Raw genomic sequence first — 24792 nt, forward strand, 5'->3', positions numbered from 1 at the left:
CGAATGGGAGACCCCTTCAGAAAAACTCTTCTGCCTGCAGAAGTGTCTTCCAGACCGCACGCAGCTCCAGTTTATTGATCGCAAGGATGATTCCACACTGGACCACAGACCCTGCAACCTTAGGTACAGGGTTACTGCTCCCCAGCCCTTGAGACTGGCATCGGTTGTGACAACCAACCAATCCCATGACAGAAGGGAGTGGCTCAACTGGAGGGATTCCAGATCTGTCCACCACAGTAACGAGTCCCGTGTCTCCTGAGACAGAAGAACGGTTTCCTGTTTCATGGACTTCGGATTCCCCGTCCAAATGGATGTTCCATTGGAAAGGGCTTGAAGGAACCTTGTGTACTGAAGGGTCTCAAAAGTCGCTACCCATCTTGCCCAGTAGTTTCAGACACTGCAATACCGAACTGGGCGATGGAAGAATGGCCTACACTAACAGACGTTTCTGGCCCTCGACTCTGGAAGGAAAACACGATGAAGGTGTGAGTTCAAATTTACTCCCAAAAACTGTAGTCTTTGCGTGGGACACAGATGGGACTTTGGTAGATATAATATCCATCCATGGCCTTGCAAGAAATGAGTTGCAACCGAGAGATGTTCTTGCAACTTCTCTGCTGCCTCCGCCTTGAACAAAAGATTGTCCAGGTACGGGATAATCACAACTCCTTTGAGTCTGAGAGCTGCCGCCATGACTGCCATCACTTTCATGAACACCCTCTGTGCTGTAGCCAGCCCAAAAGGGAGGGCCTGAAATTGCAGATGTAGATCGCCTATTGCGAAACGCAACAAAGACTGATGTTCTTTGCAAATAGGCACGTGTAGATAGGCATCTTGAATGTCCATGAATGCTAGGAATTCTCCAAATTCCATGCTCAAGAGAACCGTCCTCAGAGATTCCATCCTGAAGTGATCCACCCACAGATGAAGGTTTAATGATTTCAGGTTTATGATAGGCCTGAATGAGCCGTTTGGTTTGGGAACCAAGAAAATAATGGAGTAAAATCCCTTCTTCTTTTCCTCCCGAGGTACCGGAATCACCACACCCTTCTCGAGAAGAGACTTCACCGCCCCCAACAGGGCTTTTCTCAAGCGAGACTCCCTCGTTAAGGGTGTAGGAAGAAATCTCTTTTGATGGACTCCCCTGAGATTGATCCTGTATCCTTGGGAAACTACATTGTGAACCCAAGGATCCTGGGTGGAGAGAGCCCAAGCGTCCCTGTACAGAAGAAGGTGGCCCGCCACTTCCATCATGTGGAGGGCTTCTCCTCCCCCTTGGCAACCTGTTTTCTAGCAAAGGCACCAAAACGGGACTTGGGAGCCTTTCCTTTTCCAGATGGAAACCTTCCTCTACCAGGCTGCCCTCTGCTGAAAGCTCCCCCCCCCCCCCCCCCACCCCTGAACGGAGGAACGAAAGGATGAGCAAAAAGCTGCAAACCTAGAAGCTCCCTGCTTAGCAGCTGTTGTGGGAAGAAAAGTGCTCTTCCCCCCTGTGGCCTATTTGATTAGGGATTCCAGTTCTGAGCCAAAAAGCATTTCCCCCCTTAAAAGCCAGTGCTTCTAGATACTTCTTGGTCTTGCCATCAGCTTCCCAAGCCTTAAGCCATAAGGCTCTCCTAGCTGTCACTGAAATGGCCGACACTTTTGACGCCATCTTAACGCCTTCTTCTCCAGCCTCACACTTGAACTTTTCTGCTAAAGCAAAGGTTTCTGAATCAGGCTGAAGCAGCGATCACAATGTATTTGGCCAAACCATACTGCTTTCAAACAACCTTCCAATTTTTTATCCACTGGGTCTTTGAATGCAGCACCCTCTTGCACAGGTAAAGCCGTAGTCTTAGACAACCTAGCAACCGGGACATCCACAAGTGGAATCTTTTCCCACAATTTAACATGCTCCTCCGGCATGGGATACAATCTTGAAAACCTCTTGGGCATAAGGAGCCTTTTATCAGATGTTTTACCCATGAACAATGTGATAAATCAGATTTTCGCCCGGCCCAGCGATTTTCCTTGGGGGAGAACCACTTTCCATAGTAGGAGACCATGGAATGTGGTTCACTCATCCTGTAATACAGGGTGACTGACGGCGGCGACTGGGGATGATGCGGAAACGTGCATCTGCACTCACTGCCCACCCATACACCCTGGAAGATTTTTAGCTCAAAATAGCTCAAAATGGGAAAAGGGAGTTAATTTGAGCTCAAAAAATCGCCTAGTATGTATGGGCCTTAAATGAGAGGAAGCATTCATTTTAGATTTTATTAAAAAACACCTATAAAGCAGGGTTGCCTACCCTTCCAGAATGGCCGGGAGGCTCTTGAAAATCAGGTCCCCCTCCTGGCCCCCCGGAAAGGTGGGCAACCCTCCCGGATACTGGCGGTACCCCCCCAAATCTCCCTGGCGCAGCAGTAAATTACTGCAATGCTCAGCGTTTAGGGGGAGGGGCTAAAGATGCAAACCCCATCAAGCCCCGACACCTCCTTGAAGAAGCAGGATTTGCCGTGCTGGGGGGCGGGACTCGATGACGTCTACATCAGGCCCCGTGAAGTGCTGCTGACACAGTCTTCTCTCCGGGCTTTTCCCAGAGAGGAGACTTTAAAAGTAGGCAACCCTGCCTATAAGATATATAGCAAATATTTACAAAACAGCTAAAGAAAAAAATAAAATAAACCCTATTATGGACCAAGGCTGAATCTGACTGAAGTCTTTCCTGTTCTGGTTGCAGAAAAGGAAATGAGGAGGGTAGAAAACGGTTTCCTCTGTGTAAGAGCTGGAAATTATGTGCATGTAAGATCAAATATTCTATGTTTTGGATAAAAATCCTATACCTATATACAAACACACACTATAAAAGTATTGCAGTAAGTATTTTTATCTTTTATTTATATGGTGCCATAAGGAGTCTGCTGCCTTTAACAAAGGTGCAGATTTATCAAGCTCGGTGAAGTGATAAAGTGGCTGGTGATAATGCACCAATCAGCTCCTATCTGCAAAGTTACAGATTGGGTTTGAAAAATGACTGTTTTCTCACACTTGCCCCAATCGTGGCAGCGGCTACCTATTCGCATGTGCCCGTATGTAAACAAAAGCAAGAATTTATAGATGCACCAGTGATGAGCAAGGATAAATCTGTATGCTAGTGGTCATATTTGGAATCTAAACATGTTCACTCCAGCTGCATATATCCCTGTTCTCAGGACCCATATTTACCAGGTCACCTGTAGATTTTTTAAATGTGACAGTTAGTGACACACAGTGCACCTGCCCAGTGACCTGGAAACTGACCTGTTTGTGGTTCCAAGTGTCTGAGAACCACTGCTTTAATATCAACTGACACTTTGCATGGGAGACAATTGACATCCCTTTTACACTGGGACAACCTGGGTCCTGGTTTGGTGTGAAAGGGAATACCCAGGTTCAGTGCCTCAGAGCCTCAGAAATTCAGGCCAGATCGCAACCAGGGACAAATCTGGGATCAACCCAGGTAGTCTTCAACATGAAAACGCAACCTGGGGCACACTGAAAGTATGCAGATTGCTGGATCACCAATGCTTGGAGATCATGTCTAAGCGCCAGCAAAGGACAAACCCAGGGCCGGCTCTACCATTAGGCAGCTGCTTAGGGCGCCGGGATCTGGGGGGGGGGGGCTGATTATCAAGACTGATTATCAAAAAATCAAGGATGTCTGTGATGATCCTTGTTGTACTTAATGCAGGGGGCTGCTGTGGAACTTCTAAGACCTCAACTCCATACTTTCCTTTGCATAATTCCCTACTTTGCTGCCCCCTCCTCTTTGTACTCTGTTGTGGGTGGCAAAGGGAGACCTCTGGGGAAAGCAGTGGACTTGCCTACCTTCCTGGGGGGCTGGGAGGACCACCCAATATTTTTGAGCCTCCCTGTTATTACAGAATGTTAGGCAAGTATGCCTTAAGGGATTGCAATGTGGTTATTGGTGGCAGTATTCAGGGGTGGTAGGTTGAAGTTATGCCTACGGTGCTGAGAAGCCTTACACCGGCCTTGGACAAGCCAGCAATAATATGGGGCCAGCCTGAGGTGCAAATACAATTTTTAAGCAGCTGAGAGACATATATAAACCATATTCAATAATTAATTGCTTACTAACCTCCACAAAAGATAATGCTTTATTTATTAGCATTGTAGCTATATTAAAACATAGCTTACTTTATATTTGTCTTTAATAAAATTTCATACCCAGAATGCAACATAATCTGTAGACATTACAAATCTGTCCAACGCAATATATATCTGTATGACTTTTTAATAGGTGTCTTTTCCCTATGTACTTTTGGAGTGCAACTCCAAGGGCGGCATTCAATCCCGGGTCCTGACTTAGGCACCAAATATATCAAGCTTCAGAAAAAGAAATAAAATGATAAAGTGGAGTATGATAAACAACCAGCCAATCAGCTCCTAACACATGTTACAGGCTGGGTTTGAAAAATGACAGTTTGGTCTGAAAGTGTATAAATAGCACCACATGTTAATTTTGCATTTACATTTAAGCTTTTTTAATTCTGCATGACCCTCGTTAACAATCTGCTCCCGTCATCTGTGCACGCACTGACAAAGGAGGGGGTTCTTAACAACTTTCGCGAGCATGCATCAGGCAACAAAATGAGCAATATCACTCATACCCACTTTTACACCCAGGATTTGCACACGGGTCCGTCCCAACTTGGCATTTGCAAAGCAAGGTCCCCCACAGCGACCAGGCAATAAGCCATGGGGTGTGGTGCGGACCGTCATGGGGGGCGGAAGCAGTGCTTGGAGATGACGCTGCCAACTCCATCTAGTGTGAACGAGACCCGGGTTGATTGACCTGAATTACCAGTTCACACTGCGCAGCAACTCAGGTCCGACCTGAGATTAACCCAGGGCTTGACAAATACCGGGCGCCAGGTCACCACAATGAACAGATTCTGGTACCTGGCAACCCAATTTTTTGCAGGGAGGGAGGAAGCAGAATCTAGTCGTCAGCAGCCCGACCACCCGTCTCCCCCCTCCTGTCAGGCCAGGGGGGACCCCTCCCCGTGATCGCAGCGGCAGGAGCAGAACGCATTTTAAAAAATACACTTGGTCCTAACTCCTGCAGCAGCCAATAAAAGTCCCCAGGGACTGCAGGGCGGCCAGAAGCCTCTGACCTTCCTTCCCTGCGTCATCCTTACAGACGCCGGGCAAGGAGTCCCTGCAGAGCCGCTGCGCCTCCTGATTCTCGCACTGTGTGGATCAGCGAGGGAAACTACTACCCACTTCTCAAACAGGGGTCATTAGCAATGAGCAATGTGCTATTATATGTAATGGGCATGCCGGTGTTTTGTAGAATGTGTAATGGGCATTACGGTGTGTGGCATAACGGTATGTGGCATAACGTGTAATGGGCATTATGGCATGTGGAATAACATGTAATGGGTATGTGACGTGTAATAGGCATTGCATTGTAAAACAATGTCCACGCCTTCGGCGCGCACTGCCCCTATTTCTATTTTGTCTGGCTCCTACACTTTCAAGCTGGCTCCTAGATTTTTTAAAAATTTGTGAAGCCCTGGATTAACCCACCTTTTAACCCATATTTTTAGAAGGCCTTTTAACACTGCACGTCCACCCGGCTCGACCCAGCAACAACTCAGGTCAGACCCGGGTTATTTGTGCGATGTGAAAGGGGTATCAAAAAGGACTAATATTAGCGGTATCGCTCATTTTATCGCGGCTTTTGTTAAATTGAATTCTGACATTAGTCCTAGTGTATTATAGGAAACTTCGACTGTAAGCCAATGGGACAGGGACAGATATGAATGACATATATACTATGTATACTCTTAGCAGTCACTGAGTACTCACCATTGGGAGCTCAGCATTCACGGTGAATGGATCAGCGTAGAACACCCTTTGCAGACTTTTACAAGCAGGTCAGAGATGCAGTTGCTCTGTCATCCAGCCTGGAAAGAGCACACGTCAGACATTATAAATGAACCGTAACATGAAAGTTCCCATGAGCTTAAAAAAAACAATTCTCATACAATAGGACACCCAGCTACTTGCAGCACAGTATAAGGACAATCCTGCGGGGCTCCAAATGGCACAAACACACAAATGGCTGTCATGCTGGGACGATCATCTCCGTACTCTAGCATACAAGCAGAGCCCAATCTCCATACATGCGTTCTGAAGTTTGAACTTAAGTTTCAGAATGATCAGACTCCTTTACTGTCTGACTTTCATTTTCAGTACAGCTACAGCAATGAATGGGGTGTGGTATAGCTCACAGACCATGTCTAGGTCGCAAAAGGCTGACGTGTACAATGCCGACATTGACAAAGGGTCGGCATGAAAAAGATCGACACACAAAAAGCACGGCATCAGTTGGTCACTTTTTCTGTGGCAATGTCGACACCTGAGCACATGGATCCCCAATTAGTGTATCGGCCTCCTTTACCTTTCCCAATCAGAGTCCACGTGGATTTTATAGCATGGGGTTAAAAAAAAAAAAACTTGTGTCAACCTAGACCTTTGGCCCTCCAGTTGTTGATGGACTACACATCCCAGCATGTCCTGCTATAGTTTTACTATTTGGACATGCTAAAGCTGTAGCCGGGCATGCTGAGATGTATAGTTCAACAACAGGTTGAGGATCAGTGGTTCCCCATCCCTGACCTAGACCTTGTCTCTCAGCTATCCAGATACCCAATGAATGGCAGAGGAGGTACATTGACTGGGATGCAGTTAAAATCCCTGCGGTCAGAATCCCGGCATTCAAAATCCCGACACTTTCTCCCTCTGTGGGTGTCCACGACACCCATAGAGGGAGAATAAATAAGTGTGCCGAGCGTAGCAAGGCACCGGGCCCTCTGCGTAGCGAGCCCGCAAGGGGGGGGCGATCCAAGTCCCCCCTTGTCGGGATTCCATATCAATCCCCACTGACTACAATGTGGTAGTAGGCTAGTAAAACTCAATAAGATGGAAAATCAGGGAGAGAAGGAAAGTATGTAGAAAGGAAACCATGTTGTCAAAGAGTAAATATATATATATATCCTTGCACACCCCCACTATCCAAGTCAGCCCAAAGCGTGGAGAGTGGACATGGTACGCGCCCTCCCGACCTGTTCATACCCCCACTATCCACGTCGGCGTGGAGTTGATTATATAAAGCGTGGCGAGCCACCGAGCCCGAAGGGGACGTGTTAAATGATCCTGAAGCGTAGCGAGCGCAGTGAAGGGAAACCCATTATTACTTGGTATGAACAGGTCAGGAGGACGCGTACCGCGTCCACTCGCCGCACTTCGGGCTGACTTGGATAGTGAGGGTGTGCAAGGATGGAATAGCATGCAAATCGGCAGGAAATTGCGGAAAATCGCATCGCGGATCGAATCAGACGCTAAATCGTATAAGATTTAGATGAAATCGGGCGCCGTGATAATACACAAGTTACATTATATATATATATATATATATATATATATATATATATATATATATATATTATACAAGACAGCAAGTTGACACCTTTTGAAGAGGCATTGCAGGGAGGTTGTGAAAGCAACACCAATGAACACAGCGTTATAGTGGACGTGTGCTGCTGTGCCATAAATCTTACTTCCATCCAAATAAAATGAAGCTGCAAAGCGGTTGGCAAGATCCACTTTCAGATAACAAACACATATAGATAGATTCAGGGCTTGCTCGTGTATTGTGTTCTACTCACAAGTGGTTCCATATACTGTAAGTGGCCATAATACATGTTAAGAGAGAGAGGGAGATGGGCGCTCTGCCTGGGTTGCCGGCTGCTAAGTCTGGTTTGTCCAAACCTGGGTTAAACTTTAAAGATACGGGGGTGACTAGCGCTCTGGCGTTAAACTGTAAAAAGGAGTAATGTTGTTTGTATGAGGCTGGGTTTATATTGTAACAATGACGATGTGACAAGTGGATGTGATAAAATAAAAATATTTTATTAGCTGATACACATGGGTGTATATACACCATATGGGGTGTGGGTGGAGGGGGGGGATGGGGGATGGGAACAAGGCAAGTGGGGCTCTCTGCGGGGGTGCAGGAGGGCAGGTAGTGGCTACAATAGCCTGAGTCCGGACCGATGGGATAAGGGAACAGAGCACACCCTGCTTCACCTTCCCCCCAGAACACACGGACTGCGTTCACCTCAGGAGGTGAAGCAGGGTGTGCTCTGTTCCCTTATCCCATCAGTCCGGACTCAGGCTATTGTAGCCACTACCTGCCCTCCTGCACCCCCGCAGAGAGCCCCACTTGCCTTGTTCCCATGGATGCCATGCTTGTTTATTCACTGCAGGGAGGCTAGAGGACGTCCAGAAACAACCATAGTGACGTCGGCACAATTCGGGAACGATTGGCTGACTTCCCAGCGCTTGGATAGGATGCCATCTCCTTGTGCCCACCCGTGTGCAGTGTTAACAGTGCAGACATGGGAATATCTCAGGGATAAATTCCAGGCCTCAACCGAATTGGAAGTGTTCCATTCCGGGTCTGAGGGCAGATTTTGATGCAAAAGCGGTACAAGAATAAAACAAATGACATAATATGGGTAAGGTACAATCAGGGAGATTTCTGTACTCTTCAGGAAATCAGGGAGATTGCTACTGTGTCAGGGAGTATCCCTGACCATCAGGGAGAGGTGACAAGTATGCAGCAAGTGTAATCTAGAAACATTTTACAACTAAATAAACGGAAAACTTAATGGTACCTTTTCATTTAATGGCCCAATAAACGAAGTAGGCAGAGATTATTTTACTATTTTTATATATATTTTTTTTTACATATCTCTATTCACAAATCTGTACAGAATAATGTGAGAGAATAGTTCATCTGTCACTTCACAGGAAGGGGAAGTACAGCTACTCCCCAAATAAGATGTTGATAGATAAAAGCATCCTAGTTGCATCCTCCCACCTGTGCAAAATAACCCTACTTCAGAAATGGATGCTCCTTTACCAGATCCCATAACCACTGGGGTTTTATTTGCATATCCAATAGCGGTTAAGGTGGCCCGACGTGTTCGCGCATTAAATAAAAATTCAAGGATATGGAACAGCAAGATAAAAAAAAAAACTGCGCTGCAATACAAGCATACCCCTTAACACAGTGGTTCTCAACCAAGAGTCCCTAAGGACCCCCCAACAGTCCATGTTTTCCAAGTCTCCACACAGAATCACAGGTGAAATAATTAGCTCCATCTTTTAAAATGTGTCAGTGAATAATGAGTGCACATGTGCACCTGCTGGGTGACCTGGAAAATATGCACTGTTGGGTGTCTTTGAGGGCTGAGTTGAGAACCACTGCACTAACATGAGCCTTTCCAGGAGGGACACAATGCTCTGTTCCTGAAATTCCCTCTGTGTGTATTGGGGCCTACACAAGGGGTGATTTGAGCTAATTTCTAAGCGATCTTACTAGATCACTTAGAAAATGCCCCTACATCGCTCTGTGTGTAGGGGCCATAGCGATGCGTGGCCCCGCTCTTTGGTTTTGTCCGGCAATTAATATCCTAGTAATCACCGGAGAACACTGTCCCTGACCAATTGCTCAGTGGCACATCGCTATGCAGGGCTGTGTGCTGAGAAATATAGCATTGCAACCAATCAGTGGGCCAGATTCTCTAAGATTCAAAAGTGATAAAATGGAGAGTGATAAACAGCCAGCCAATCAGCTCCAGTCAGATTTTTCAAACACAGTCTGTGATATTGGATACTGGGAGTGTACCTGCGCACTGAGTATCCCCTGGTCGGGCTAGCTTCAAAAGCACTTAAATATAGTCTGACTGAACTATATTAAAAAATTGGTAGTCATAGAAACAATGGGGGTTAGTGCTGAGCTTTGCCCTAGTGTGTCTAAACCCAAAGTATAACCATATATATATAACTGTAAACATAAATATATATATGGGTATGAATGCAAATGGTATCTGACACAGTGGTGAGTATAAAGGTACTTTTACTGATTGTTACCGTACTCAAAAACAAGTTAAAATCCAAACAAATTACATATATGATTACAACAAATATCACGTATACAACAGTGATCTAGATATGCAGACTGCTCCAGATGACTGATTCCACAAAAAGCCTGCGCACCGGGCTTGTTGCCCGTCTTGCCAGGGTAAGTGTGAATTTGCAGACGTTTGCTGTGTTGTAATGGTGAATGTCTAGGTAAATAATATTGCGGAGTGCAGAATAGTCTCAGTCTGAGTGCGGCGTCCCGCTGCTCAGATATAGGTTTAGACTTCGGGTACCCCTTTCCAAACTCGTCACGATAGTGGTGCTGGGTGCAGGTTTTCGGATTTAGTTACTGTAGGTGCAGTTTAGGGTGTGCCAGTGTGCGGTCTGTAAACCTTGTACCCGCCGCACGCGTGTGGAGCCCACAGCGTGTAGCGGTCCCGGTAATTGCAGGCGTACGCACTTTGAGCGGGTGACAGGATCACCTCGCTTGACCGGTGGTGCCGGTATGTGCGTGGTGTCCCGTCGTCCGACTGGGAACCCTCCTGCCTCACGATCAGTCTCTGCCTCCTACTTACCCTTCCTTGCACAGCTGGATCCTGCCGTGCTGCGTCTTCAGCTTCAGCAATTACTGTGGCGTCTTCCGGAGTTGCGTCACGGATTTGCCGGGCGTAGTTTCTGAGGGGGGCCTGAAGGTAAAAAGTGTCTGTATTCCCCAACGCGTTTCAGCTTGCAAAAGCCTTCTTCATGGACGTTCTTTTGCAAGCTGAAACGCGTTGGGGAATACAGACACTTTTTACCTTCAGGCCCCCCTCAGAAACTACGCCCGGCAAATCCGTGACGCAACTCCGGAAGACGCCACAGTAATTGCTGAAGCTGAAGACGCAGCACGGCAGGATCCAGCTGTGCAAGGAAGGGTAAGTAGGAGGCAGAGACTGATCGTGAGGCAGGAGGGTTCCCAGTCGGACGACGGGACACCACGCACATACCGGCACCACCGGTCAAGCGAGGTGATCCTGTCACCCGCTCAAAGTGCGTACGCCTGCAATTACCGGGACCGCTACACGCTGTGGGCTCCACACGCGTGCGGCGGGTACAAGGTTTACAGACCGCACACTGGCACACCCTAAACTGCACCTACAGTAACTAAATCCGAAAACCTGCACCCAGCACCACTATCGTGACGAGTTTGGAAAGGGGTACCCGAAGTCTAAACCTATATCTGAGCAGCGGGACGCCGCACTCAGACTGAGACTATTCTGCACTCCGCAATATTATTTACCTAGACATTCACCATTACAACACAGCAAACGTCTGCAAATTCACACTTACCCTGGCAAGACGGGCAACAAGCCCGGTGCGCAGGCTTTTTGTGGAATCAGTCATCTGGAGCAGTCTGCATATCTAGATCACTGTTGTATACGTGATATTTGTTGTAATCATATATGTAATTTGTTTGGATTTTAACTTGTTTTTGAGTACGGTAACAATCAGTAAAAGTACCTTTATACTCACCACTGTGTCAGATACCATTTGCATTCATACCCATATATATATTTATGTTTACAGTTATATATATATGGTTATACTTTGGGTTTAGACACACTAGGGCAAAGCTCAGCACTAACCCCCATTGTTTCTATGACAGTCTGTGATATGGCAGGTAGGAGCTGATTGGCTGGCTGTTTATCACTCTCCATTTTATCACTTTTGAAGCCTAGAGAATCTGGCCCACAATCTTGTCAAAGACTGTGCTAGATTAATCCCATTTAATGCTCTCCAATGCCTGGTGCATCTTCCCCCTACATTCCTTAATATACAAGTGTGCACATACACATTGGGGATATTTTGTTGTTTTTGTCAGAATCCAATGAACCTACCAATATGTATATTATTGGAGTGAGAGAGGAAACTGAGGTACCTTTGTGGAAACCCACGCAAACACAACGAGGACATACAAAAATAGGGAATTGAACTCACAACCTCAGTACTGTGAGCCAATAAAACTAATTAGTGTGTATCAGTAATACACTGGCCGAACTAATATAGGTAAAATTACAATATAATAAGTACAATATAATTTGCACCTATATTAGCAACAAAACACAACAAAATTCTGAAGTTAATGGATTACATTTTTGAAGGTATAAGATACTTATGGAGCACGGGGGTGACTACAGAAAAGTAAAGCCTTCCCGAGGACATGCACTGAAACTGGAGGGAGGTAGGTTCAGGGGAAATGTTAGAAAGAAAGGGTAGTGGATAAGTGGAATAGCCTCCCATTAGAGGTGGTAGAGGCTAAGGGTCCGCATACACTAGGGCGACTTGTCCTAAGGACAAGTCAGCCCCGATTTCCCTTGAGCTTCCCCGGCAGCTCCCCGGGGGAGCTTGATAAGATGTGGCACTTGATGTGCCATTTTTTACATGTGATAATTCAGATGCGATTTATCACATGTAAAAATCCGGGGAGCTGCTGGGGAGCTAGCGGTCCGTGGGAGCGGGGAGCGGTCCGAGGGGGGGCGGGAGCAGCAGGAGCAGGCTGGCAGTGGGGACCTGTCCGGGGAGCGGCAGGGAGTATTTCCGGGGAGCGGCACGAGATGTACCTGCAGGCAGGGAGCGGGGACCGCGGCGCAGTGCAGACTCAGAGCAGAGAGACCAGGGGCGCGGAGGGAGAGTAGAAAGAAATCCTGTTCAAAAGACTGGCGGGCGCTGATTGGCTGGGAACTCAGCCAATCAGCGGCCGCTCAGTCTTTTGAATAGGATGGTTTCTATTCTCCCGCTCGCCGTGGGGACCGCAGAGCAGCGGGAGAATAGAAACCATCCTATTCAAAAGACTGGGCGGCCGCTGATTGGCTGAGTTCCCAGCCAATCAGCGCCCGCCAGTCTTTTGAACAGGATTTCTTTCTACTCTCCTGCCGCGCCCCAGGTCTCTCTGCTCTGAGCCTGCACTGCGCCACGGTCCCCGCTCCCTGCCTGCAGGTACATCTCGTGCCGCTCCCAGGAACACTCCCTGCTCCTGCCGCTCCCCGGACAGGTCCCCACTGCCAGCCTGCTCCTGATGCTCCCCCAGACGGCTGCACATGATTAATCTTATGTGCAGACCGTCCAACATCTGGATCTGATCCGATGCGCACGGGACCGCACATCGGATCAGATCAGATGTCATACCCTACGTAATTTGGCCAATTTCAATCGGGGCCAAATCGAGTAGTGTATGGGGGCCTTAAGACAGTAGAACAATTTAAACATGCTTGGGATAAGCATATTGATATCCTTACAAAGAAATAAGGATTAAAAAGGGTTGAGATTACCTGAAGGGTAAAAAAAAGGGGCAGACTAGATGGGCCAAATGGTTCTTATCTGCCGTCAAATTCTATGTTTCTACGTTTCTAAAGCCCAAAAGCCTGCATTTTCTGTCTTCATATTGTTTAGTTATCCTGCCAGAAGGAAGGAAAAACAGTGTGTTCCATATGTCCGTATGCTGTTCTCTGGAAGCAGATCTGTTGTGAATTGTCTTATGTGTAGCAGAATAAGACATTACAGCAGGAAAGACTCCATGCAGAGTGTGCACAAGAGAACACAGGTAAATAAGGGATATGTTTTACAATGGTTCATAGCCTACGTCCCAAGTACACAGACACTGGCCAGCTAGATCACGCGGTCAGTCATACATGCACCAAACAAAATCACGTAATCCCTCCTAGAATATCGAAATACTGCTTTTCGGTACTGATTTATGAAATGATTCTGATTTGATCTTCACATGTGCATAAGCATTTATGCGCATGTGCAGATGCTCGGTGCGAGTGGGCGCACCCAAGGCTGTGGATGGATTTATATGCAAAACAACCATTCCCATGCGTGTGGGGATATTCGGCGTTCAAGGGGGGAGGGGTGCGGGCAGCGTTTGAATAACTCGAATTTCACAGCTTTGCATGTCAACCAGAATAACCTCCTATGACTTTAAACTGCATTATTTATTAGCATAAATAAGCAGGAAAATAAATAAATGAAAACCATGCACTCACTCTAGAGGGCGATAATGAGCAGTTGAAAAGAAGTAAAACAACAAACATTTAAAAGGGTTCTACATTGATAAGGTTTCTCAATGCGAGTAGCGAATTGTGTACATTTTACAGACAAAATTCACACTCTTCAAGGAGTTTTACTAAATTGCAGGATATTTGGGTAATTTAAACCTTTGTAAAAAAAAAAAAAAAAAAAAGGTACTTGTTTCCTAGCACGGCACCCATCGCATCGTATACCATAAGCCTTACAATGGTATGCAATGTGATGTGACGCGATGGCACCTGATGTTATACAATTTAAAATCGTTTACCATCGCATTGTATGCCATCAATGTTAAATGGTCCCCCTATAAGATTATTAATTGCATAAGCACCGTAATGGGTGCTTACAATGTTAAAAGCACCCCCACGCCACCCCCAGTATCAACGTCAACCCGAAGCGAGGGGCGGCGGTACGCGTCCTCCGACCTTTTAATACCCCCACTATCCACGTCGGCGTAGAGTTGATTTAAGATAGTGTGGCGAGCGCAGCGAGCCCAAAGGTGGCGACACGATCTAAAATCAACTCCACGCCGACGTGCATAGTGGGGGTATGAAAAGGTCGGAGGACGCGTACTGCCGCCGCTCGCCGCGCTTCGGGTTGGCGTTCATAGTGGAGGTGGCGTGGGGTGGCCATTAGGGTGCTTATACAATAAAAAATCATATAGGGGGCCAAAATCGCATTGCATCGCATGCGGCTATATGGCATGCGATGCGATACAATGCATAAGATGCCATACGATTGAAAATCGTGGGCGCCGTGCTAGGTAACAAGTACCAAAAAAAAAACAACAAGGCAACGAGTAAAGGCTAGCTATTGCTCGCTGTTTGCAGGGTGATTGACACCTTGTGGTTGTTGCATTTTTTGGGCGTCCCCTGGAGGTTGGGCCACTGACATCATCAGTGGTCTTCTTCTCCCCATGGCCTTCGTAGCGCCGAGTGTGCCCTGGCTCACTTAGCGCTGCAAGCAGGCGGAAAAAAATAATAATTTGATTTTGTGCGTACGCAGTCGCAGCTGTGCACAGGGGTGGGGAAGTGCGGGAGGCACAGAATTTAATAGTACACAAAGTTTGATTAGGTCACTGGTTTTTCAGTCTGACACTATTGGGGAAATTGACTATGCAAAACTGATTACGCCTCATCACCCGTCTAAAGAGAGTTATATTTTACCGAATATTTTGCACTTGTCGCATAAATCCCCTAAACCCAACTAAAGTACTGTTTGGCGCATTCAACCTGCAGTGTGGCCACCCAAAACCAGCAGTATCTGCAGAATTCTCCTAAACATACCGGTCCCACATGATTTCCACCTTTGAATTCACATCCCAAGCCATGTTTGGGACGTGTAAAAAAACGGTCAAAAAAAAAAAAATCACAAATTACCGAAGTGTGTTGCAAAGAACATAAAGATTACATAAGATACAACACTGACTATTGGGGTGTGTGTATACCGGCCCGATATCGGCAGCCAGCATCAACTGGCAGTGTTGGAGGGACGGTGTGTGTGTGTGTGTGTGTGTGTGTGTGTGTGTGTGTGTGTGTGGTGGGGGGTCCATGCTGCATTGAGCAGCATGGCCCTCATTTCTAATAAGTAGGAATAGACTGTGCTGCACAGACTAGTTCTACTTTCGATTCCGATCCCGCATGGGCACATCTGGTCAATAGGTTGACAGTAGAGATGAGCGGGTTTGGTTTTACTTGGAGCTCAAAGCGAAATCTTATTGGCTATCGAAAACACATGAAAGCCGATAACCAAAATCTAAAATGGCAATGATAACCGAGTAAATTAGAAACCGCTCATCTCTAGTTGACAGTCAATAGGTTGACATAACAATGGTCGACATATGTAAAGGTCGTCACGATAGGATTTTTTTTTCTTCTTTTTGAAACTTTTCCATACTTTATCACCCATGTAGACTCCGACTGGGGACTGTATAGTGTGGTGAGTGCAGCTCTAGTGGAGCGAGGAACCTCACCCAAAGTGGGATACGGTAATTTGGTCTACAGCATGATGGTCGACAGTCATTAGGTCGACATGTGTCTAGGTTGACATAGGAAAAGGTCGACATAGTTCTAGGTCGAAAGGTCATTAGTTCGACAATGTCTAGGTCGACAGTCAAAAGGTCGACATGGGGTTTTTCACTGTTTTTTGAGCTGACATGTGGCGACAGGCGGTATTTCATGCCCTACCATCCACTAGGGCGTGGTGGGAGAAGAAAATAGTGTGCCGAGCGCAGCAAGACACCATCCCGACGCATTGCGAGGGGATGCAGTGCACTTGAAACTGTGTCCATGTCGACTGTGTTGACAATCAGGTAAAAAAAAAGTTAAAAACCCCATGTCGACCTTTTGACTGTCGACATAGACATTGTCGAACTAATGACCTGTCGAACTAATGACCTTTCAACCTAGAACCATGTCGACCATCATGCTGTAGACCAAATGATCCAACCCACCCAAAGTGTGGCGAGCGAAGTGAGCCATGTAAGGGGACGTGGTTCACTAATTTGGAGTCCATGTGATGAAATCTACAAATTGACAAACAAAACTAAAAAATAGACCTATAAAAATGATATCAACTTTTTTATGCGGTCACCATTTCCATGTCGACGTGTTGCTTGTGCCAACATTTTGTCTATGCACGGGACCGCGCATCTGATTGCGTGTCCACCAATTGATGTCTACCAGGACATCATCGGCTCTTTATATCATAAAATGCCAAAGGGAAGTCCCACATCATTTAACCTTAAAACCTCAGTGCCCAAGTTTTACTATGGACGTTCCTCCAAAAGGCATTTCTTCATTTGAGGGGGTGAACTCATAATCTCACACCCACTTAATTTCAGAGTACATCCCTAAACTGCAGATCTATTCTGAAAAGAAGCGCAACCACCTGCTAATAAGGACCACCTAGTGTTCATTCTAGCACCCACCATCTTTGAAAATCCTTGCAGTTCCTCTTCCCTGCCTGGGGTGTCGCTGTCTGCTGCAGTGCTTCTAGCACAGTGTGTTCTGTATATCAGCACTAATATGCAAACCAGACCTGTGCTAGAAACATCACAGCAGACAGCGACACCCCAGTCAGGGAAGAAGAACTGCAAGGATTTTCAAAGATGGCGGGTGCTAGAATGAACATTTTTATACAAAACCATGTGGATTGCCATGGAAATGTCTGGTTATACAGTATATGGAAAATGGAATGATGAAAACTGAAGAAGAAAAGAAAAGGCTTATTGAAAATGTATAATGTTTCTGCAAGAGTGCGCCTAGACTGCATTTCCTGAAACGCTGCTAGTTCCTGCACACCATCCAAGAATAGGCCTTCATATGGCATTCAAGACTCATATCTGCAGAGCTTTACAGAGAATATTTAAACATTCACATCAGTCCCTGCCCAAGTGGAGCACACTCAATCTAGGGGTAATTTTTGTTAGCAGCCAAATAACCTACCAGAGAACAAGACAGTTTGTCAGAGCGCAAATCCGCAATATATATACACAATAATAAATTTGAGTCTGCTGCTGTCACTATCAAGGGAATACTCCTCCCCTTGTAGAAAGGACAAAGTGGGAAAGAAATTAGTGATAGCGCCGACTCAAATTTTCTTTGTAAATATAACAAAATTTATTTAAAAGACTTTATATCTTTTGAAATATAACAATTAGTCACCGGCCGGTGGTACACAATATACAATCATATAAATTTAAAACAATTACTAAAAAGGGGAAATGTGGATGAATTAATTAAGGAGTAATTCCTTTAGGGGTGCTGAATATATTATTTAGCCCAACTTATAGTAGAATACTGGCAGTTTTAATGTTAGCCTGTGAGTGGCCAATCAGTCCAATTTGAACAATAGGTAGCTCTCTCACAGCTCCTGTTTGTTAAAGAATACTTTGCATGCAGTAACCAGTTAGTAAGGTTAGTAATTATGATGTTAGCCTGTAGTTTGGCCGATTAGTCCAATTCACACTGGGCAGCTCTCTCACAGCTCCTGTGAGTGAATGGATCTTTGCATGTAATAGCCAGTTAGTAATGTTAATGCTTTAAAAAGCTTGGTAACTTGCCAGGTTCCGGATTTTTCAGCTGCAGATTCCCTGCAAATGCAGTGCAGCCAGGCGGACTCGTCCACACTCCCGGGGTTTAGGGCAGTCACTCAGAGGCTTGATTGTGGCAGTAAGGGGTACCGGTACCGGTGAATAGCTCCTTTACGCGTTTCCCCGCCTTTGGTCTCAGCGGCTTCCTCAGAACGCGGGGAAACGCGTAAAGGAGCTATTCACCGGTACCGGTACCCCTTACTGCCACAATCAAGCCTCTGAGTGACTGCCCTAAACCCCGGGAGTGTGGACGAGTCCGCCTGGCTGCACTGCATTTGCAGGGAATCTGCAGCTGAAAAATCCGGAACCTGGCAAGTTACCAAGCTTTTTAAAGCATTAACATTACTAACTGGCTATTACATGCAAAGATCCATTCACTCACAGGAGCTGTGAGAGAGCTGCCCAGTGTGAATTGGACTAATCGGCCAAACTACAGGCTAACATCATAATTACTAACCTTACTAACTGGTTACTGCATGCAAAGTATTCTTTAACAAACAGGAGCTGTGAGAGAGCTACCTATTGTTCAAATTGGACTGATTGGCCACTCACAGGCTAACATTAAAACTGCCAGTATTCTACTATAAGTTGGGCTAAATAATATATTCAGCACCCCTAAAGGAATTACTCCTTAATTAATTCATCCACATTTCCCCTTTTTAGTAATTGTTTTAAATTTATATGATTGTATATTGTGTACCACCGGCCGGTGACTAATTGTTATATTTCAAAAGATATAAAGTCTTTTAAATAAATTTTGTTATATTTACAAAGAAAATTTGAGTCAGCGCTATCACTAATTTCTTTCCCAAATAACCTACCAGTATATTTTTGGATTGTGGGAGGAAACAGGAGCACCTGGAGGAAACCCACGCAAGTACAGGGAGAATATACAAACTCCACACAGTTAGAGACATGGTGGGAATTGAACCCATGACCTCAGTGCTGTGAGGCAGTAATACTAACCATTACACCGTACTGCCCAAGTTGTGCCATAATGTACTATAAAAAGGAGCTTTTCAGTAACGTACACAATATGAGCCTCTGACAATATTATTGACCAGTATGAATAAACCAAAATTCAAAAAAAAAAAAAGTGAATAACCATAAGTAACACTTTTTTTTCCCAAATGGTTGACAAATAATGCTGTCGTTGTCTCCAGGTTAGATAATTAAGAACTAACTTAATAAGAATGAATGAATTCAGGTATTCTATAGAAGTATATATACACAGTCTAATAACCACCTGTGAAGTTACAGGCAATGTGCAGACACGTGTATCACCGGTAATTATTGCACACATACACTGCATATTGCACTGCGCACCTACACAGGGTGTAAGAGAAATGCTGCAAAACTGGAGGAACCTTACCGAGTAACCACCTCCGCTAATGGATTCTTGGGCCTTTGAGAACTCCATTCTGTTATTTTTTACCATTGGCCCCTAGGTGGAGTTTTACAACAAGTTGCCAGTCTCAGCGCAAGCGCACACACATTACATGGAGCATGCAGGCAGTGCTCCCAGGTCCATGCTGCATGGCACATTGTGGAATAAGACACAGAACAGCATGCCCTTACTAGCTGGCCATTAACACAATATTTTGGGGCAGGAATAAACCTAAAAAAAAAACAATTTGTCCTTTCATGTATATTTTTATTTTATGTATTTTAAACTTATATCTTAACAATAGTTGTTTATTTGGCCCATGCTTCCGCACATACTTCCGGAACACCCACCAAAAGGAGACTAACCCATGGATCTATCGGTGTTTTTGGAAATAATTCAGCCTTCGCCCACAGAAAAATGTGGTTTGTCAGAGAAATAATGAGCTAAAAAAATTATACCCCACTATCCTGGTATCTTAAGCGCCCCATACACTACACAACTTCTCAGAGGGGAGAAGTAGCATGCAATGCACCTTAAACCAGATCACATACGATATATCGTATGCGGTCCTTTTGCATCCGATATAGCATATGCATTCCCAATTTATGCGTTCCCATTCCCAACTGGGACACTGTCCAAGTCAGGGGGTGAGACATGCAGCACGTCCAATCTCCGATCTGATGCACACGGGACCACGCATCAGATCGGATGTCAAACACATGCTATTTGGCCACTTTTCACTAGATTTCTCAGCCGATCCATCGGAATCAGGTGAAGTGGCCAAATCGCAACAGTGTATGGTCAGCTTTAGACAGATTCTCTGATCTAAACTAAAAGATAGATAGATAGATAGATAGATAGATAGATAGATAGATAGATAGATAGATAGATAGATATTCTGATGAGTTTTGTAGTGCAGCCCACACAACACTGTAGAGGCCCTTCTCCGACAGGTCGTCTGACGCTTTCCTTTCACAGAAAGGAACCTGATGCTACGACTCTATTCTGATTTATTCACGTTGACACCATTGTACACCTGTAGCAGAAGGCGGTTTCAGATGTCTCTGTTCCCCACAGAAATAGGTCACGTGACATCACACCAGATTTATTGTGTGCATGTCACACACCTATGTGGTGTAAACCAACCTTCCTTGTTTTTCAAAGGGACCATTCACACAAGAAATCTGTTGTATTATTATACGTGCTGTGTTCTCCCACACTTTCACCATATGCTACACGTGGTGCTTTGTAACTATTTACTATGAATTACTAGTTGTGGATGAACTGGAGATGGAGAATAAAAGAGAGTGAAATAAAGTAAACTTAATGTGCTACAGGACAGACACACATATACATTATGTGTGTGAGATTATATATATATATATATATATATATATTCTCATTCATTCAGACTTCTGTAGCAACTCTCTAGTGGTCTCATCACTAATGGTCCTGCAGACGATGCCTCCCCCAATTAGTGCAGGGAGCAATGTGTTGCAGTGATATAAGTGCTCCTGAAGACCGGTGGAATGTCCCCTCCTCTCTGGGAGCAGACAATGCTGTCCCCTTCATTAGCATACAGCTGACACTTGGCTCCTTTCAGAGTGACTGTCCCACTAAGCTGCATGTGGTCCCCAGAGACGGCCTGACCCAGGAAGCAGGCTGCTCAGTAACAAATGGGCACCCAGCCCCCCACTTAACCTTTTAACTGCTGGTACTCTCTGGAAGTGAATGGGTTAAAATAAAGTTGGTATACTAGTGCAGAAAAAAAAGCAAATTTCATTGCGAAATCTTGCAACTTCGGATAGTCAAATAAATAAATAAAATCTATATATACACACACACACACACAACTTTTATTTATTTCATTTTATTTGAAATCAGTGAGAATCACAGGTAACTTTCCATGCAGCAAAGCATTCAGAACATTCCCTACATGTGTTCTCTCCCACACACACACTCACACACTGCCTTTGTAATCTCACAGGACACCAAGGTAGATGCAGAGAGAGAATTCATTAGGGAATGAAATGAAAGTAACCAAGGCCTGCAAAGAGGAGAGGAATGGAAGCTTAATTCCCATTATCATACCTCCTACACAGAGATGCTATCTCCCCCTGCCATCAGCCTACACACAGGCTACAATTAATTAGAAGGAGCATATAGAGAATTTCATATCTAAATAAATATGCTGATATGGGCTACAAACTGCAACACAATATATATATATATATATATATATATATATAGAGTAGATGGATGACCCGGCACTGTGCAAGATAGGGGATACTTGATCCGGTGCCCCCACTTCCAAGTAGGATAGATAAACAGCAACAATCGCGTGGCACTCTGGATACTTTCTTGTAAATAAACAGCAGACACTGAAGTCAATTTCAACGTTTCATTTCTTTATAGAAATTTCGTCAGGATACCTGAGTGCCACGCGATTGTTGCTGTTTATATATATATATATATATATATATATACACACACAAAAAAAAAACACACATGCATATACACACACACACACCAATTTGAAGGTTTCAGAACTTTAAAAAAAAACACATTGCCTACTGACATGAACATTTTCCATTGTGCAAACGTGCTATTTCCGTGTATATTGCATGTCTTGAAAAGTTTTGTATACAAACCGCCCCCCCCCCCTTCAGAGCACAATATGCTTACATATATTCAGACTGCTGTAACCAAAAACCCAGTTTGATCTGAAACCCCCCCCTCACCCCACCCCCCCAATACTCAGTGCACAGACACGTTTGCACAGAAATAAGGAGGTAGCTAAAACCCACAGGGAGCAGTGTAAATACAAGAACATTAGAATGTGAAGATGTCCATGACTTAAATATTTAATAAATAAAACAGTGAACCACCCTCCCCCTACTCTGGAGCATGCTGCAGGAAATTAGTGCATTGTGCTGGATCAGAGCCTGGGAATGGGCAGAGGATGGGGGGCTGGGGACAGGGAGTACGGGAGGATACAGGGGTCACCCCCATGCAGACACTTACCTGGCTGCAGGACACGACTGTCTCACTATCACAGCTAGACCCACTCTTTGTTACCATACCCTGAAAACTTGAAATGAGGCAGGCATGAGTAGCAGAGCGCAGAGCTCATCCATTCAGCAGTCACAGAGATCTGGTCTGTGGTTGGCAGCTGCTAAACATTCCATATACACAGTGATTACAATATTAGCATTCAGACTGCTGCAAGATGATTTACCCTGAATAGTCTGTTTATTTCCTTTGCTGTTTTTTTATTTTTGCACCTTGGGAATATAATTAGTGGTGTTTGTGATTATTATTTTTTGTTTGAGCTAAAGAAAGTGATTGCTATAAATTTGCATTATATTTGCATTGTCCGGTTAGTAACAAGGAGGATATGAGTGCTGAGGTTGGTAGATGGACAACAGGTATCCCCTCATGGAATTACCTTAAATTAAGTGCCTATATATACTGGGCTACAATGATACTCAGGGGTAGATTTATTAAGCTTGGTGAAGTGATAAAGTGTCTGTTTTTTATCAACAGCCAATCAGCTCCTCCCTGTAATTTTTCAAACCAAGCCTGTAACTTCACAGGTAGGATTGGCCGGTGATAAAAAAACAGACACTTTATCACATCACCGAGTTTAATAAATCTAACCCTCACTGTTCAGACCAAATCAAATAAAACATTATTAACAATATGTATTGGAAGAATAATTGTAAGATATTGGGGTTAAATATTGCTCTAATGGGCAATCTACTTCTTTTTTATTTAACACCCTCAGGCATGTCCAACGTTGGCCCTCCAGATGTTTTGAAACTACACATCCCAGCATGCTTTGCAATAATTTTAGCATTCTCTAATAGCAAAACTGTGGCAAAGCATGCTGGGATGTGTAGTTTCACAACATCTGGAGGGCCAACGTTGGACATGCCTGCTAGAAGATAGTAGACAGGATCTGATTAATTGCCCATAGCAACATCACATGTGATGTAAAATTTCCCCCAAAGTGTCAGCCAATCAGCGCCAAACTGCCAGGTTACAGGTTGCATTTGAAAAATAGCAGAAACTATCTCTAAAGATTGTCTCTAAAGACTTAAGCTGTGTACACACGGTGAGATATTGGCTAATGGACAATTTTGACTAAGCAATTTTGACTACACAAGGGGCAATTTCAGCCCCATTCCTAAGCGATCTGACTAGATCACGTAGACATGAAGCATGGATCACTCCGTGTGTATGCCCCCCAGCATAGCCATCACCCGCAGGTAAAGACAGTAAGCACTATCTTACCTGCGAAGTTCACAGCGTATTGCCTATAAGTGTAGGCAAAACGCTGCTCTGCACGGATTGCTCAGCACACATCGCGGATGTGCAGCGATGTGTGCTGAGCAATCGGTGCTTAAGCACAGGCTCCCCATCATAGGCGCCGATTCTGTGGGTGCTCAAGGGTCCGAAAACCCACAGGAATTAATAAGCACTCACGTGCCCGTTACTCCAGAGTCCCAGTGCCGGGTCACTGTATTTGCTTGTTGAGCCTTTCAACAGGCTTGAGCACCCACCAACAAAAACATAAATCGGCACCTCTGCTCCCCATCGCCCCGTGTGTACGGGCTTAAGCAAATTTGACTAGATGCACAAGAGATTTTGGCAGATATTAGTCTATGATCTAGTAAAAATTGCCCTGCCTGCACAGTCTATCTATGCTAGGAGATACTGACTTAGCGAGGCCATGCATCGGTATCAAAGCAGGTGAAACACTGGGAGATTTTTGCTAACCATCTAGGTGATTTAAACTCTTCTGACAAAATCTCACCACGTGTATACTTCTTTAGTAAATAGACCGCTTAGACACTCAACTCTTTAAATTGAGTTGTTCCTGTCACATGGTGCAAATTGAGTACTGCGCAGTGCAAAAGTGCTTCTCTCTTTTGATAGGGAGATAATGCACAGCAGATATGTGCCTCTTATAAAAGGAGGGAAGATTAGCGTGTTTTTTATCTGGAGGGTGAAGGACAGATTAATACTTTTGGAAACGTAAAAGAAATTAACTGGGGTATATGGTAACTGGAATTGTTCTAAAGGTGGAGATGGTTGGGTATATAGGGCCAGATGCACTAAGCTTCAAAAAATGATAAAATGGAGAGTGATAAACAGCCAGCCAATCAGCTTCTACCTGCTATGTCGCAGACTATGTTTGAAGAATGTAAGGCAAGAGCTGATTGGTTGGTTGTTTATCACTCTCCAATTTATC

General features: G+C 45.0%; 1 protein-coding gene across 1 annotated transcript in view; it reads right to left on the reverse strand.

Moving 5' to 3' along the window:
- TFDP2 (transcription factor Dp-2) overlaps positions 1–22701 on the reverse strand; it is a 76846-nt gene extending 54145 nt beyond the window's left edge. The window contains exons 1-2 of the mRNA XM_083178364.1: positions 22560–22701; positions 5863–5960 (exon numbers count right to left, since the gene is read on the reverse strand). Of these exons, the coding sequence (XP_083034490.1) occupies positions 5863–5865 (3 nt within the window). The 5' untranslated portion in view covers positions 5866–5960; positions 22560–22701. The remainder of the gene's footprint in view (positions 1–5862; positions 5961–22559) is intronic.
- Between the last annotated feature and the right edge of the window lie 2091 nt (positions 22702–24792).

Source organism: Crinia signifera, chromosome 3, assembly GCF_055691185.1.
Source record: "Crinia signifera chromosome 3, ASM5569118v1, whole genome shotgun sequence".
Lineage (NCBI taxonomy): Eukaryota > Metazoa > Chordata > Amphibia > Anura > Myobatrachidae > Crinia > Crinia signifera.